Source organism: Megalops cyprinoides, chromosome 18, assembly GCF_013368585.1.
Source record: "Megalops cyprinoides isolate fMegCyp1 chromosome 18, fMegCyp1.pri, whole genome shotgun sequence".
NCBI lineage: Eukaryota > Metazoa > Chordata > Actinopteri > Elopiformes > Megalopidae > Megalops > Megalops cyprinoides.
This window is the reverse complement of record NC_050600.1, coordinates 660,212-675,211: the sequence shown is the minus strand read 5'-3', so window position 1 is coordinate 675,211 and position 15,000 is coordinate 660,212. Positions and strand designations below refer to the sequence as shown.

At 47.0% G+C, this 15,000-nt stretch overlaps 3 protein-coding genes across 4 annotated transcripts in view; 1 reads left to right on the top strand and 2 right to left on the bottom strand.

Moving 5' to 3' along the window:
• ripk3 (receptor-interacting serine-threonine kinase 3) overlaps positions 1-3,193 on the top strand; it is a 7,278-nt gene extending 4,085 nt beyond the window's left edge. The window contains exons 9-13 of one of the 2 annotated variants that reach the window (XM_036551926.1): positions 69-112; positions 285-324; positions 405-541; positions 799-844; positions 1,824-3,193. In XM_036551926.1, the coding sequence (XP_036407819.1) occupies positions 69-112; positions 285-324; positions 405-541; positions 799-844; positions 1,824-1,981 (425 nt within the window). In that variant the 3' untranslated portion in view covers positions 1,982-3,193. The remainder of the gene's footprint in view (positions 1-68; positions 113-284; positions 325-404; positions 542-798; positions 845-1,823) is intronic. The other variant, XM_036551927.1, reaches the window with a different exon arrangement.
• Positions 3,194-6,674: 3,481 nt separating this feature from the next.
• Positions 6,675-10,617, bottom strand: LOC118793287 (cerebellin-1-like). Its single transcript, XM_036551399.1, has 4 exons — positions 10,456-10,617; positions 8,298-8,990; positions 7,087-7,206; positions 6,675-6,884 (listed from the first exon to the last, which is right to left on the bottom strand). The coding sequence occupies exons 2-4, from the start codon at positions 8,652-8,654 to the stop codon at positions 6,687-6,689; spliced, it is 675 nt and encodes a 224-aa protein (XP_036407292.1). The 5' UTR covers positions 8,655-8,990; positions 10,456-10,617; the 3' UTR covers positions 6,675-6,686.
• Positions 10,618-13,748: 3,131 nt separating this feature from the next.
• LOC118793140 (E3 ubiquitin-protein ligase TRIM11-like) overlaps positions 13,749-15,000 on the bottom strand; it is a 5,435-nt gene continuing 4,183 nt past the window's right edge. The window contains exons 5-6 of the mRNA XM_036551161.1: positions 14,962-15,000; positions 13,749-14,330 (exon numbers count right to left, since the gene is read on the bottom strand). The exon at positions 14,962-15,000 is cut by the window's right edge and continues 107 nt beyond it. Coding sequence (XP_036407054.1) covers positions 13,765-14,330; positions 14,962-15,000 — 605 coding nt within the window. The 3' untranslated portion in view covers positions 13,749-13,764. The remainder of the gene's footprint in view (positions 14,331-14,961) is intronic.

Sequence of the window (15,000 nt, the reverse complement as noted above, 5' to 3'; positions counted from 1 at the left end):
CTAAAGAGCAGGCAGCAAAGGGAAAGCTTGGCATTTACATTTGCTGTTTCTCTCCTCTCTCTTCAAAGCTGCACCAGTGGAGAGTGTGAAGACTGGGCCTCTCCCTGTTCAGGTAAACAGTTGGCCTCTTATTATCACTGATGAGGTCTTCATCTGTAGCCCTGCAATCTGAGTTACAGTGAGCTGCGCTTACACTGAGCTGAGCGTAGGGGGTGCTCTTTCACATGGGGTTTTGGCTGCCCTGTAACGCACCAGTGAGCTGTTTCCCTGTCTGCCTCCCACAGGAAGTGCTGGGAGGAGTGACCCCCAGCAGCCAAGCCAAAGGTAAACAAATCCCAAATTAAACACAAAAAGAGGCATCAAGGCAAAGTGCACAGAAGAAGCAATAGCTCTGTTCCTCACAGCTGTGTGTTTCCTCCCAGCCCCTACTCCTCCTCACCCAAAGAGAGCGCTGTCTGATGATCCATCACTTTCCTCAGCCAATCACACTCCACCAGCTGCTTGCACCTCCTCCAAACAGACGTTGGCGGGATTCTGGCCGGTAGGAGGTTGCAGAGGCTGTTTGTGGCGACTCCGTGTGCTAACTGTACAGTAAAGTGCCTATCAAAGCAAGTGTTACCTTGCATGTGTTGATGAAATATGTGTGATTTATCCCTGAGCCACGCATATGAATAATTTTGAAACCAACATATAATAGTTATCATCTGTTTGATCAGGTGTTCAGACTGATGTCAAACAGAAAGGCTGACAAGGCATATTGCCAAACAGACAGACAGGCTGATATGTTTTTGTTCTCAGGGTCAAATCGGCTCCAATCAGCAGAGCCTACCAGGGATGTTTGCAGGTATGTATAACGCGCCCCCCCCCCCACACACACACACACACACACACTCACACACACACACACACACACACACACACACACACACACACACACACACACACACACACGCACTACTTACTAAGACTTGAAAAAGAGAGAATCACACTTTCACTTTAACAGCCTTTTAACATCTTCAAGTAAGTTCTCATGCTGATATCATGTATTATATATGTACTTAGTGTATGTATGCCTTTATGCAGGGGAACTTACATCACTCTCACCTTACGCTGAGTGATCCCTCAGTGGATCACACTTTACGCAGAGATCCCTCACATGATCACACTATAAACACAGTGATCATTCAGTGGATCACACTATAAACAATGGTCTCTAAGTCTGTGTTGTAGATATGTCGTGGATGTAAACGTACAATAGTCGGGATCAGAGGAGTCTGCAACTGAACACTGAGAGACAGCAGACTGTACCTGAACACTGACTGAGAGACAGCTGAACACTGACTGAGAGACAGCAGACTGTATCTGAACACTGACTGAGAGACAGCTGAATACTGACTGAGAGACAGCAGACTGTATCTGAACACTGACTAAGAGACAGCAGACTGTAACTGAACACTGACTGAGAGACAGCTGAACACTGACTGAGAGACAGCAGACTGTATCTGAAAACTGACTGAGAGACAGCAGACTGTATCTGAACACTGAATGAGAGACAGCAGGCTGTATCTGAACACTGACTGAGAGACAGCTGAACACTGACTGAGAGACAGCAGACTGTATCTGAACACTGACTGAGAGACAGCTTAGCACTGACTGAGAGACAGCAGACTGTATCTGAACACTGACTAAGAGACAGCAGACTGTACTGTACTTTACTGGTTAGTGTATATTTTACAGTGTTAGAGTGAGGTGGGAGTTTCTGCACCAGCACTCTGACGGTGTGAGTGTGGTTTAAATGAGCTTCTTTTTCTCTCTCCATGCAGGGGGAATTAACATCAGCATGTCCGGTGTGAGCGGAGTGCAGATAGGGAACAACAACAGCATGGTCATCACCACTGCCAGCCGCCCACGCCGCAGGAACCCCACAGCGCCTCCTACAGTTCAAACGCCAGCGTCGCAGCCCAGAAAATCCTCTCGGTGAGCGGAAGGCTGCGAGGCACCAGCTGCAGGAGCATCTGAAGGGGAACAGTGGGTGTGATTTGGGATGTTAAGGGTTAAGACTGTGCACAGCAGCTGCACAGAAAAACACAGCCATGCGCAGACATGCAAAGCCCTGCGTCAGCTCTGCACAGGCTTCCCCTGTGCTGTGCAGCAGAATGTGTTGGTGTATGATGTCCCCTGACGAAGTGAAACTCAGAGGTAGGCTGTGTCTGTTTTCCAAGCTAGCTGCCTACTGCTTTAATGCCTGAACAGGCAGTTACCATCGTAGGGAGGGTCAGCAGGACGTTTTTAAGAACGCCAACGTCTGCGTCTTCCTGCATTTGCGCACCACGCAGGAGGCCTCGGTTACGTCTGATCTGCACTCTAAATAAGACACAATTCCCTAACTCCAGTCCATCAGCACAGAGTTGTTGGTGCTGGTAAACAGTGATTTGTAGTGGCTTCTACTTAGTTCACTAAGAAAAAAGCCTCCACGTCCTCTATATTTACTTAAGCAATGAAAATAGCGCTATACTATGTATAGCAACCTAATCATAACTGGCTGGCTAGTTTATTGTAATCATTGCACATAGCTAGCTAGTGAACCAACAATAAACTAATTAACGTTACACAGCCAGTTTCAAGATAAGCTAGCTAGCTAGTACCATTAGTCCTTCACCAACATTAGCACCCTTGAGATAACTACAACTAGTTAATAAGCTAACATTAATACCACTACTGACATCTATTCATGGCAAAATAGAGTACAAATAGAGTACATGGCAAAAATACAAAAGAGTGAATGTAAATCATACAACAATCGTATTTATTTTCATTATTATTATATTGTTGTTATTATGATCCAAACATAACATAACACACAATTAAAAACAAAATTGGCACTCCTCCTGTTGGTCTGTCCTGCATATCACCCAAACTGCCATTTTTTGGAATGTTGTGTGTGCTGCAATGCCTTCTGGGATTGCCTTCTCTTTGATGGCTCCATCAACATGGCCTAACATGGCCGACGGGCTCATGCTGCCTGATAGTGCAGCTGACTTCGGAAACAGACACAGCTGTGGTGCTGAGCTGGGTTCAGCCATCCTCTGGTCTCTGCCTGCACTGGCAAATCCAAGCTGTCATGCTCAAGCTATGCAAAAGTTCCAAGCTGGAAACAGTCGTCTTTGTTATCAGTCAGGGCATTTTCTTTCACAGCGGGACATGTCGATTTTTTTTCTTAAAAGGAAGCTGTGCTAGTTAACTTTAGCAGGTGACTGCAGATAGACACATTACTGTACGCCTCTGTAAAGCTTTGTTTTAGCTGTTGCACACAGCTATTGTCCCTGACCAATGGAGAGTGAGTGACACAGCTGCACTGTGATAGGACAGTGGCAGTGAAAGGTGGGAGGAGCCCAGGTGGGACCAGTCACATGCTGTATTCAGAAAATGTGTGATGATCATAATCATGCCAAGGTGTTGTACAGCTCAGGTGGGCCAGGTGCTGAAGCGGCACAGTCCTGGAGGCACCGTTTTCCCTAAGCCACGGGTGTGGAGTTCCAGTGTGCAGTGCAGTCACCGGGCTCCAGCACCGGTGGGACTGCTCTGCTGCCTGTGCCTCCAGCGAACACCCCCCTTTTCCCAGTAAAAGTGTTTCTACAGTGAATACATGGTTCTCAGGTACTTTTTAGGAAAAATAAATTGCTGCAATGTTAAGGAGTAGTTTGATCATGGTTGGTCTAATTCTGCAATTGGGAACATCAGCACCAATGTAGCAGTTGTACTGTGTCTTAAGTCATATATTTGTGGATTTCCAAAGAAATGAACAGTGAAAATGTCTTAAATTGTGAATTAGTTTGTTTATGCACTGATGCTGAGGAGGGTGCGGGGGGGGGGATCAGCTGCGGTCTCTTACCCACCTCCCACTATGAAATCATCAGAGGACTCACTGGGTCACATGACTGAGTTAATCACATGATGATGGTCCTTTTTAATAGTGAATTTGCAGTGGTACGTGGTGCTTATCACCAGGTGAATAAATCCACTCCACCCTGACTCTGGTGTCTCCAGCGTGCTTTCTTTTGGTACTCTGACCACGGCAGCCAATCCTGGGAGAGGGTTAGCAGCCCACTCCACGGCCTGAACCAATCAGGGCTGACCTGCGGGCAGGTCTGGGGGCCATGGTGCGTTTTCACAGGTCCCTCCTGTTAACTAGGGGTGGGGTCTGGGGGCCGTGGTGATGACTGTATGATGCCATTTCATCTTTGCGGGGGCTGAAGGAATCTCTGTGATTATTGGATGATAAAACCTGTGTGATGATTGGACAGGGTGATAGGGATGGAATGAGTGAGAGGGAGAGGGAGAGGTGAGTCTTGGGAAGTGATAGCAGCACTCCTCTGACACTCCCCTTAGGTTTAGGGTCCATTTGGCCCAGACTGCGTTCCACCTGTTCAGGCGCATTAGTTATTTCCTCAGGGTCTCCATAGCATCCTCAGCATTCACACAGCTGGATATTTACTGTATAAATTAAGGTTGAGTGCCAGACCTAAACATGTGACCTTTTATTAACAGCTCTAGACCCATTTACCTAACAGAGATGATTCTTATGATGAGAACCAACTGAACCAGCTTCCCTCATGTGTGAAAGCCATGCGCTCTGCTCTGAACATCAACGCGAGAAGCTGCTCTGTGCACTAGACCGGGAGTGCCCAGTGTCAGGCCAGAGCACACCGATAATTCAGCATCTCGTTTACACGTGAGCGTGCATCCCTTCTGTCCCGAACACGACAGCAGCCCCCTGCCCACGCGGACACGCCCTCCCGCCGTGGCTCGAGCGGCGCGGCTAACTGGTTGTGACAGCGCGTGGGGCTCGACCCGTGGGGCTCTGGCAGCCGCGCGCGGGTCTGCCCGCCAAACCTCCATCTGCCGCCGGAAGCGCAGTGGCGGGCAGCAGACGGCTGGCACAGCCGGGGTGAGTTACTGTCGCTCCTCGCACCGGCGTCTTCCCTGCACCCCGAGCTCGCACCGGGGAGGGAGCTATATTTACAAACAGCTGTCGCGCGTGTGCTGTGGGGGGCTGAGCTGCCTTTCCAGCGGCTCTCAAACAGACTTTTGCGCAATTATAATCCACATTTTTGTACCTCCGAGTAGCCTACTGTAGCTACTGTAGGTCTTCTCCAGCCCTCCAGGAGCTGCCATGTACCAAAATAAAAATACAAAAAACTGCTCTGCTATCGGTCTGTGTTCAATCATTTATTACCACAGAGACGCAAGAAGCACAGTGGGGAGCAGCAGAATCAGACACAGCGCAAACAGGCAATGGCAGTTAGGCCAGTTCATAACACACAGTAAACAAACCAGTAATATTCAGTAACTTTTTACACATCTAAATCCTAATCTTCATTCAAATAAAATTACAATAAAAACGACTGCATTCGTGTGGCATTGGTCAGTTTTGCCCTGTGAAAGTGGGCACAACTACGTGATCGAACTGTGAGAACAGTCTGGTCTCATATGAATGTTTTGAAACTAAGTCTGTTGGTGTTCTATCATTTGCTTTGTAAATGAAACTCAGTATTTCAGGCTGTGAATATGCAAAAGTAAATTAAAAACAATACCACACAAGACTGCAGTTAAAATAACTAAGCATTTATCATTTTAATTTTAATTAAAATATTCTTTTGTTAAGATTTTAAAATGTAATTTATAATTAAATATATTTACATTCTGTTCACAGTTAAATTATTATGTTTGTTGTGGCTTGTTAGTGTGATGTTGTCTTGAAAACAAAAATGACTTACATAAGGCAAATACATGTTGATTTTATCCATTAAAACAAAGAAATGAGAATCAAATCCTGACAGTCCACGCTGTAAAATGCCTTTTTGTTTTAAGGATTCAATTTATATACAATGAAAAAATGTAGAATTAACATCAAAAGTGATATTTATGAATAAATAAATCTGGGGGGATTTTGACAAAAAGAAGGTACCACACCTTTGTCAAAGTTATACCCAACTGCACATAAGTTTGCTCACAATTACTGGCAAATTAGAATTAGCAGTGTGGCAATTTTCTCATTTCAAAAATGCAGGGCAAAATAAGGACTAACATACTGTTGCCAAATTATTTCAATTCATTCACAAGTGCAATGCAAAGGTTAGCAGGATAGCCTGGCAAAAGCTTAAATGTTCCTCTCTCTCTCTCTCTCTCTCTCTCTCTCTCCCTTTCTCCCTCTCTCCCTCTCTCTCTATCTCTCTCTCTCTCCCTCTCTCTCTCTCTCTCTCCCTCTCTCTCTCTCTCCCTCTCCCTCTCTCTCTCAATCCCTCAATCACCCTCTCACCCTCTCTCTCACTCACTCTATCACTCTCTCACACACACACACACACACATTAGCCGTTTCCTTGAACTTATCCTGCTCTGTCGTTTTCCCTCACCCCGGCATTGTTCACCCCTGTCTCTGCTTCCCCTCTCTGTCCTCAGTGGGTATGGGTGGCACATGTCCACGTTCCGATCTGGAAACCTTGCAGAAAGGTATCTTTTCACTCTCTCTTCTCTCTTAATATCTCTTCATCTCTTTCAGCGTTTCGTCCCTCATTTTAACATCTCCAGCACAGGCCATGTGCACGCTTACCTGTTTCCCTGCACCCCTCCCTCCCTCCCTCCCTCCCTCCCTCTCCCTCTCTCCCTCCCTCTCCCTCTCTCTCCCTCTACAGGGGGAAGACCAGGAAGCCAGAGAATGTGGAGTACTTCCACCCCCCCATCAGGTTCCCCCTCTCCAGCTTCAGGTAGGCCTTGTCCCCCCTCTCCATGGTAACCAGCCCTGCGTTGGTGGCAGCCTCCCGAGTCACGTCCTGGTCACCAGCAAAGGCTGAGATCACCGGCCATCCATTCAGCACGAGACTGACCTGAGATCAGCGAGAGAAAGGGAAGAAGGAAAACAGGGAGTGCAAAGTGATAGAATGAGAAAGAGTGTGAGAGTGTGAGGAAGAGGGGCTTGAGAGTAAGAGCTGGAAAACGGGAAAAAGTTACTTTTCTTGACAGCAAAAAATCTGAGCTATTGTGAGGAATTTGTCTGTTTGTGCTCGGGTCAGTGTCTCTGTCTCTCACCTGTATCGTCTGCCGGTTGTACACCTTGACCACGTGGAAGCTAAAGCTGTAGACACCCTTCCTAGGGGCCACGAAAATGCTGCGGGCGGGGTCAAAGTGCCCGCCCACATTCACCAGGATCTGAGGGAGAAACGGCCAGCAACGTTAGTCCCAGAGACGCAGGGCTTGATGCAGGGTTTGATACATTTATAACACTAGTCCCAGAGACGCAGGGCTTGATGCAGGGTTTGATACATTTATAACACTAGTCCCAGAGACGCAGGGCTTGATGCAGGGTTTGATACATTTATAACACTAGTCCCAGAGACGCAGGGCTTGATGCAGGGTTTGATACATTTATAACACTAGTCCCAGAGACGCAGGGCTTGATGCAGGGTTTGATACATTTATAACACTAGTCCCAGAGACGCAGGGCTTGATGCAGGGTTTGATACATTTATAACACTAGTCCCAGAGATGCAGGGTTTGATGCAGGGTTTGATACATTTATAACACTAGTCCCAGAGACACAGGGTTTGATACATTTATAACACTAGTCCCAGAGACGCAGGGTTTGATACATTTATAACACTAGTCCCAGAGACGCAGGGCTTGATGCAGGGTTTGATACATTTATAACACTAGTCCCAGAGACACAGGGCTTGATGCAGGGTTTGATACATTTATAACCCTAGTCCCAGAGACACAGGGTTTGATACATTTATAACACTAGTCCCAGAGACGTAGGGTTTGATACATTTATAACACTAGTCCCAGAGATGCAGGGTTTGATGCAGGGTTTGATACATTTATAACACTAGTCCCAGAGACACAGGGTTTGATACATTTATAACACTAGTCCCATAGATGCAGGGTTTGATACATTTATAACACTAGTCCCAGAGACGCAGGGCTTGATGCAGGGGTTGATACATTTATAACACTAGTCCCAGAGATGCAGGGTTTGATGCAGGGTTTGATACATTTATAACACTAGTCCCAGAGACACAGGGTTTGATACATTTATAACACTAGTCCCATAGATGCAGGGTTTGATACATTTATAACACTAGTCCCAGAGATGCAGGGTTTGATACATTTATAACACTAGTCTCAGAGAAACAGGGTTTGAAGCATTTATAACGCCAATCTGAGAGAAACAGGAATCGTATATTTCTAACAGTAATCTGAGGTATTCATAGTGCGGTTGTGTTTCGGTCCCGGTCACTTGCCTGGTCGAAGTAGATGGTCATGGTGCGGTTGCTCATCTCGGAGGGCTCATGGTTGGTGTTTCGGGTGGCGGAGAAGGCGACGCGGCCGGTGCCCGAGCGCACTGACATGCCCAGTGCGTTTCCCGCCGGCTCTGAGGACGGCGTGGAGTCGCACACCACCAGGCACTTCCCCTCCAGCACGATGGGCTCGGTGTCGTTCTGCCCGCGGGCCCCCGAGGGCCCCCACAGGGCCAGCAGCAGCCCCAGCAGTAAGGCTGGGCGAGGGCCGCAGGGGGGGCGGGGCATAGCTCTGATTGGCTGTGGTCTCGTGGGATATCTTTGACCCTGACCATGTGCCGCTCCAGAGAGAGGATGCATTCTGTCTCCCTCCCAGCACTCGTAATGGCTATCAGTGGAACAGCTGTGCTTGACCTTTGACCTTTGAGCTTTGACCTGATGGATTCCAGAATTTCACAGGACTGTTGGGGGCTGTAGAGAGGAGAGGTGGCTCATCAGATCATGAGAGGGAACATGGGCAGGAACCCTGCAGCGGGAGTGGACTCCTGTCCAGAAGGTTGTAGCATCGAATCCCAGTCAGCCAAAGAAAGTCCAGTCAGCCCACTGAGCTGGAAGGTCCTGGCTCTGATTACAGCCTCTCCCTCCAATCAAAGCAGAGCTCCAGGACACCTCAGGAGCGGCACATTCACGCTGAACCTGAGGGAGAGAGAGAGAGAGAGAGGGAGGGAGGGAGGGAGAGAGAAAGAGAGAGAGGGAGGGAGAGAGACAGAGGGAGAGAGAGGGAGGGAGGGAGGAAGGGAGAGGGGGAGAGAGAGAGGGAGAGGGGTGAGGAGGTTATGCTGCCTCTGAGGTAGAAGGAGAAGGTGACAGTAAGTTTTAGGATGATGTGAGCATGTGAGGAAGAAGAGGAAGAGGGATGAGGTAATGGTTTTTAGGGCAGTGTGTGAGGAAGAGGATGAGGAAGAGGAGGAGGGATGAGGTAATGCTTGGCAGGGTAGCATGTGGGCGCTGAGAGCGCTGGGACCAGCTGGGCCCAGGAGGGAAAGAGCATGAGCTCCGCTGGGAAACCATCTGCCTTTCACACACTCCCCTCCCTCACACACACACACATTCCCACCCCCCCACCCCCCCAAAATTCCCATACATCCCCCACATTCTCATACACCCCATAGCCCCATGCATGCTCACTCTTCCTTCAGATTACAAATATTAAAATTTATTTCACTAATTAAAATGAATGAACTTAGAGTTGTTATTATTGACTTTTTGATGTGTCTCTAGTCTGAATACAATACTTAAATATAAACGCTCTCATTGCAGTCTGACCATCTGTGGCTGATATGTAAATATGAAAGACCAAAGGTGTATAAACAGCACAGTCACACATTAACACTGCAGTAACACCATAACTCAGAACTCATATGAGCATACAGTAACATTATACCAGTACCAGGGTTGGGATCAGTTATAAAAGTGGAATTTTTTGGTAAATTTCAAATCAGGTCTTCAACTGGAACTGGAATTTGAATAGAAAAAAACTCAGAATTGGAATTTGAATTGAAATGAAAAGATTCAATTCATCATTTCATTTGCATTTAATTCCACCAACTTTTAAGATAAATGCTAATACATTTAGTGTAGATGTGGATATAAACAGCATCAACATGTGCAATTGTTGTACAAATGTGCAACACAATACTGGTGTAGTACTAATAAACATTCTGATATCTGAAGCCTAATGTTGAATGAGCTAAACTGTAATGATCAGTGTTATTAATGAAAAGAGAGTGAGAACATGAATATTTAAAGCAAAGGCATACAGAAAACTGAAAGCCGTTACTGTTTGTGTGGGTTTTATCATCTTAAGGCAAAACAGTGCAGTAAAATCATTTTTCATTTTCCAGTTTCAATTAGTTATTCCAAATTCAATAAGTTTATTGTAATTAAACTATTTTTACTCTCAGAATTGACCCAAAACCTGATCATGGCCAAATATGCCGTGTCCCCCACACACTGAGAGAAACAGAACCGGAGAACAGAGGAACTGTGATCCGGCAGCGTGATGCCACATTAAAGAGTACCTGTCCGCTGAGACAGAGAGCACTTTCTGCACTGGGTACAAACAGACACGTCAGACAGACAGTACAAACGCAGCTCTCACCTGCTTGAAAGTGGACGTTCTTTACAGTTTGTTGTTTTTTCCAGGAGTGGCAGATCCCTCGTTCTCTCTCGCACTCTTTCTCTGCCAGAAGACACCACTCTGTTAAAACAGACACATGGAAATCTAATCCTGTCCCACCCCCACAGGTCTCTCTCCTCTCCCCCTCGCCTGCGTGTTTCACTCTCCCTCCCTCCTCCGACCCCCTACCTGTCCCTCACACTCTCCTGTCTTTCCTCTTTTCCTCTGTCCCTCCCTCCATCTCTTCAGCATCCCCATCTGCTCTCTTCTAATTCTGGAGAAAGAAGATGTTTAAAAGAAAAAAATGTCTCAAATACAGATTTTCCTTTTTCTGCAGTGGGACAGGAGGAGAGCTTGTATTCACTCTGTGTGTGTGCGAGTGAGTGTGTGTGAGTGTGTGTGTGTGTGTGTGTGTGTGTGTGTGAGTGTGTGTGTGTGTGTGTGAGTGAGTGAGTGAGTGAGTGAGTGAGTGAGTGAGTGAGTGAGTGAGTGAGTGAGTGAGTGGGCCTCACGTGCAACGGTCTCTTCAGGGCAGAAATGGCAGCACCATGCTGCACGGACAGCCCATGATTCTACCTGCATTCCAGCAGTTTTACAGTCACACTGAAACACTTTCATTTGGTCAGATACGTCTCAGAAACATTAAATCCTTTAGTCAAAGTACATAGCAAGTCAGGCTTGGACACTGATGGAATGAACCTGCAATTGGAAAAGGTTTCTATACACTGAGGTACCTCAGAATGTACCACTGTCTGTGAGGTAGGGTCCCTGGAGTGGAGTCTACTGCTCTCTTCTAAACCTCAGATAATCCATCTCCTGACCGGACAGCCCTGTGTGCTTGGTATTGATAGTTCTGTATTTGCCATGTTTAAGTCTCTTGTTGACTTTGTCGTTAGGTGTACTAATGCAGGGCCGTGGACTACAACAGAATTCCAATCTGGCATTGCAATGCAGACAGAGCTGAAACCTCCTGTTACCGGTCAGATCATACCACACAAGGAGGCTCAGAGGATGGGAGGGAGAAGAGGAGCTGAATATCCTGAATTACAGTGTAGCTGTGCAAACCACAGCGATGGCACCAAAATATGCCAGTGTGAATACTGGAGAAACGGAAGTGGAATGTACCACTGTGAACGCGGGGGGAAATTGATCTGGAATGTACCACTGTGAACGCGGGGGGAAATTGATCTGGAATGTACCACTGTGAACACGGGGGGAAATTGATCTGGAATGTACCACTGTGAACACGGGGGGAAATTGATCTGGAATGTACCACTGTGAATGCGGGGGGAAATTGATCTGGAATGTACCACTGTGAATGTTGGGGGCAGGATGGTGTCAGACTGAACATGGGACAGTTTTACTGGCAGGAGGGAAAAGTGTCAGCAAACTGTTGGCAAGTGAGGCACACAGGTGACTTTCAGCAGGACTGCTATTTATTCCCACAACAAAACACATCACAGATGATTAAATAATCAACATATCCACACAATGCAGAGACATTTGAAGAGAAATACTGTTTCCTCGTTTAAAATGTACTGCACTACATATAGTTTCCAAAACACTCCACACCACTCAGATAATATAACACTTTAATTCCTTAAAAATCTATTTAGGAACTTAATATTGCAGGTGTTCTATCTTTTAATAAATCAGCTTTTAAAATAAATATTTTCTATCTACATATTCACAGCCATGGACCCACACACAGCAAACACACAAAACTATATTCATTCATTCATGCAAAACTCCTATATAAATGAACTAATAGCACTGTAGAAGTGAAAGCACCATGTTCAGAGCCCTGCAGACAATGATGTAACATTACACCACTGAGAGCATTTCCCAGTTTCGAACAGATAGACACCAAAGGCTCTGCTCTGATTGGCTACAGACTGAGCATCACCTGGTGTAGCATAACCTGGTTATCAACATGCCTCAGAGTTCCATATTCCATGTTCATAAATTAATAACGCATTATCATATTTTTAATTTATCAAGTTGTTTTGGTCATCCCACTCTTGGACAAAGCAGAACAGAAAGAGGAAGTATTAGTTCATATTATTCATATTAAAATTCATATTTATATGTCTCCTTGACCTGCAATTTTGGCAAAATATTTAGGAAAATATGTGTTTATATGTGTTTTATAATATTGTTACAAGTATGACTGCTCAGGTGTGTATTAGCAGGATATTTACTTATGTGTTCAAGAGTGAGTGTTAAGATGTTTGATGAGAGTGTTGAGGTGTGTGTTTAGTGTTGAGGTGTGTGTTGAGGGTTGATGTGTGTTCAGTGTGAGTGTTGAGGTGTGTGTTCAGCGTTGAGCTGTGTGTTCAGTGTGAGTGTTGAGGTGTGTGTTCAGTGTCGAGGTGTGTGTATTCTGTGTTGAGCTGTGTGTTCAGTGTTGAGCTGTGTGTTCAGTGTGAGTGTTGAGGTGTGTGTTCAGTGTTGAGCTGTGTGTTCAGTGTGAGTGTTGAGGTGTGTGTTCAGTGTTGAGGTGTGTGTTCAGTGCTGAGCTGTGTGTTCAGTGTTGAGGTGTGTGTTCTGTGTTGAGCTGTGTGTTCAGTGTGAGTGTTGAGGTGTGTGTTCAGTGCTGAGCTGTGTGTTCAGTGTTGAGGTGTGTGTTCAGTGTTGAGCTGTGTGTTCAGTGTGAGTGTTGAGGTGTGTGTTCAGTGTTGAGCTGTGTGTTCAGTGTGAGCGTTGAGGTGTGTGTTCAGTGCTGAGCTGTGTGTTCAGTGTTGAGGTGTGTGTTCAGTGTTGAGCTGTGTGTTCAGTGTGAGTGTTGAGGTGTGTGTTCAGTGTGAGTGTTGAGCTGTGTGTTCAGTGTTGAGGTGTGTGTTCAGTGTTGAGGTGGGTGTTCTGTGTTGAGGTGTGTGTTCAGTGTTGAGGTGTGTGTGTTCAGTGCTGAGCTGTGTGTTTAGTGTTGAGGTGTGTGTTCAGTGCTGAGGTGTGTGTTCAGTGCTGAGCTGTGTGTTCAGTGTGAGTGTTGAGGTGTGTGTTCAGTGTGAGTGTTGAGCTGTGTGTTCAGTGTTGAGGTGTGTGTTCAGTGTTGAGGTGTGTGTTCAGTGCTGAGCTGTGTGTTCAGTGTGAGTGTTGAGGTGTGTGTTCAGTGTGAGTGTTGAGGTGTGTGTTCAGTGCTGAGCTGTGTGTTCAGTGTGAGTGTTGAGGTGTGTGTTCAGTGTGAGTGTTGAGGTGTGTGTTCAGTGCTGAGCTGTGTGTTCAGTGTGAGTGTTGAGGTGTGTGTTCAGTGTGAGTGTTGAGGTGTGTGTTCAGTGCTGAGGAGTGTGTTCAGTGTTGAGGTGTGTGTTCAGTGTTGAGGTGTGTGTTGAGGATGGTGACCCTGCTGTGCAGCTGGGCCTTGTACAGGCCGGAGCCCAGGCAGACGGGCTGGGTGAAGGTGGTGCTGAAGGTGTGCAGATGGGTGAGCGTGGATCCCGCCTCTGAGAAGGTGATGGTGCCGGTGCTGTAGTCCAGGGCCACGCCCACGCGGCTGCCGGTCAGGGTGACGGACAGCGGCGTTCTCTGCCTGTCGTGCCACACGGCCAGCATCCCGTCGTCCTGCCGCGTCAGGCTCCAGGACAGCTGGTTGTTCCCGAAGGCGGTGCCCTCCTTCCCCTTGCGGCCGATGCTGCGGTAGGTCACGGCGATGTCCCAGTATCCCTCCGCCTCCAGCTCCCAGTAGTGCGTGCCCGAAGTGAAGCTCTGAGCCGTCAGCACCTGCGCCCAGTGGTCAAAGCGCTCGGGGTGGGCGGGGCAGGGGAGGCGGGCCTTTGTGCGCACGGCAGACCGCAGGTCTCGGGAGATGCTGAGGAGCGGGTGGGCGGAGTTCAGGTCCAGCGTCAGCTGACTGGCAGCTGTAGGACCGGGACAGACAGACACACAGACACACAGACATATGATCACTCACAGACACACAGGCACACGATCACTCACAGGCACACAGACATATAATCACAGACAAACAGACAGCTGGATGTGATCACAGATAAACAGAATAAGAGAGACAGATGTGCTAACCCTCAGGCAGACACACCTGCAGACAGACAGATGGACAGACAGAGACATAGGAACACATAAGAAACAAACTTGCTTGTGCAGAACAAGCAGTTCATTGTAAGACGTTTCTTACCAAGTATAACATCATCGGACAGCAAAATGCTATTTGCTTTTGCTATAATATAAGTCACAAAAGTCAACCTTAATCAGTACCATTAAAAATGACCCAGCTGAAAGTTTCCGCACAATGACAGGTAATTACAGTCTGATTCTGTCGATGAGAGAGCCTAGAGTCTCTCCTCTTTACAGTCATGCTCAGCTGGACAGGCCAATACACCATACGATTTTACAAACACACCTCCTTTCCTGCACCCCATGAAGGTACGGATAGATCGCTGATCCTAAACCAGTTTAAGCTTTTTCAGTAAAATAGTTGGGGCTGGATTGTGGGTTGGGCCAGCTGATCCCTGATCAGTGTGTGATCCTCACCAAAGTCTCTCTTCAGCTCGTTCAGACACCTGAGCGTCT

Bases quoted from the DNA above. Each gene is read 5' to 3' on its own strand.
- LOC118793287 (XM_036551399.1), bottom strand. From the start codon at position 8,654: ATGCATCCTCTCTCTGGAGCGGCACATGGTCAGGGTCAAAGATATCCC. The intron at 7,207-8,297 runs GCAAGTGACCGG...TTTCTCCCTCAG, and splicing joins TGACCATCTACTTCGACCAG to ATCCTGGTGAATGTGGGCGG. The intron at 6,885-7,086 runs GTGAGAGACAGA...CGCTGATCTCAG, and splicing joins ACAACCGGCAGACGATACAG to GTCAGTCTCGTGCTGAATGG.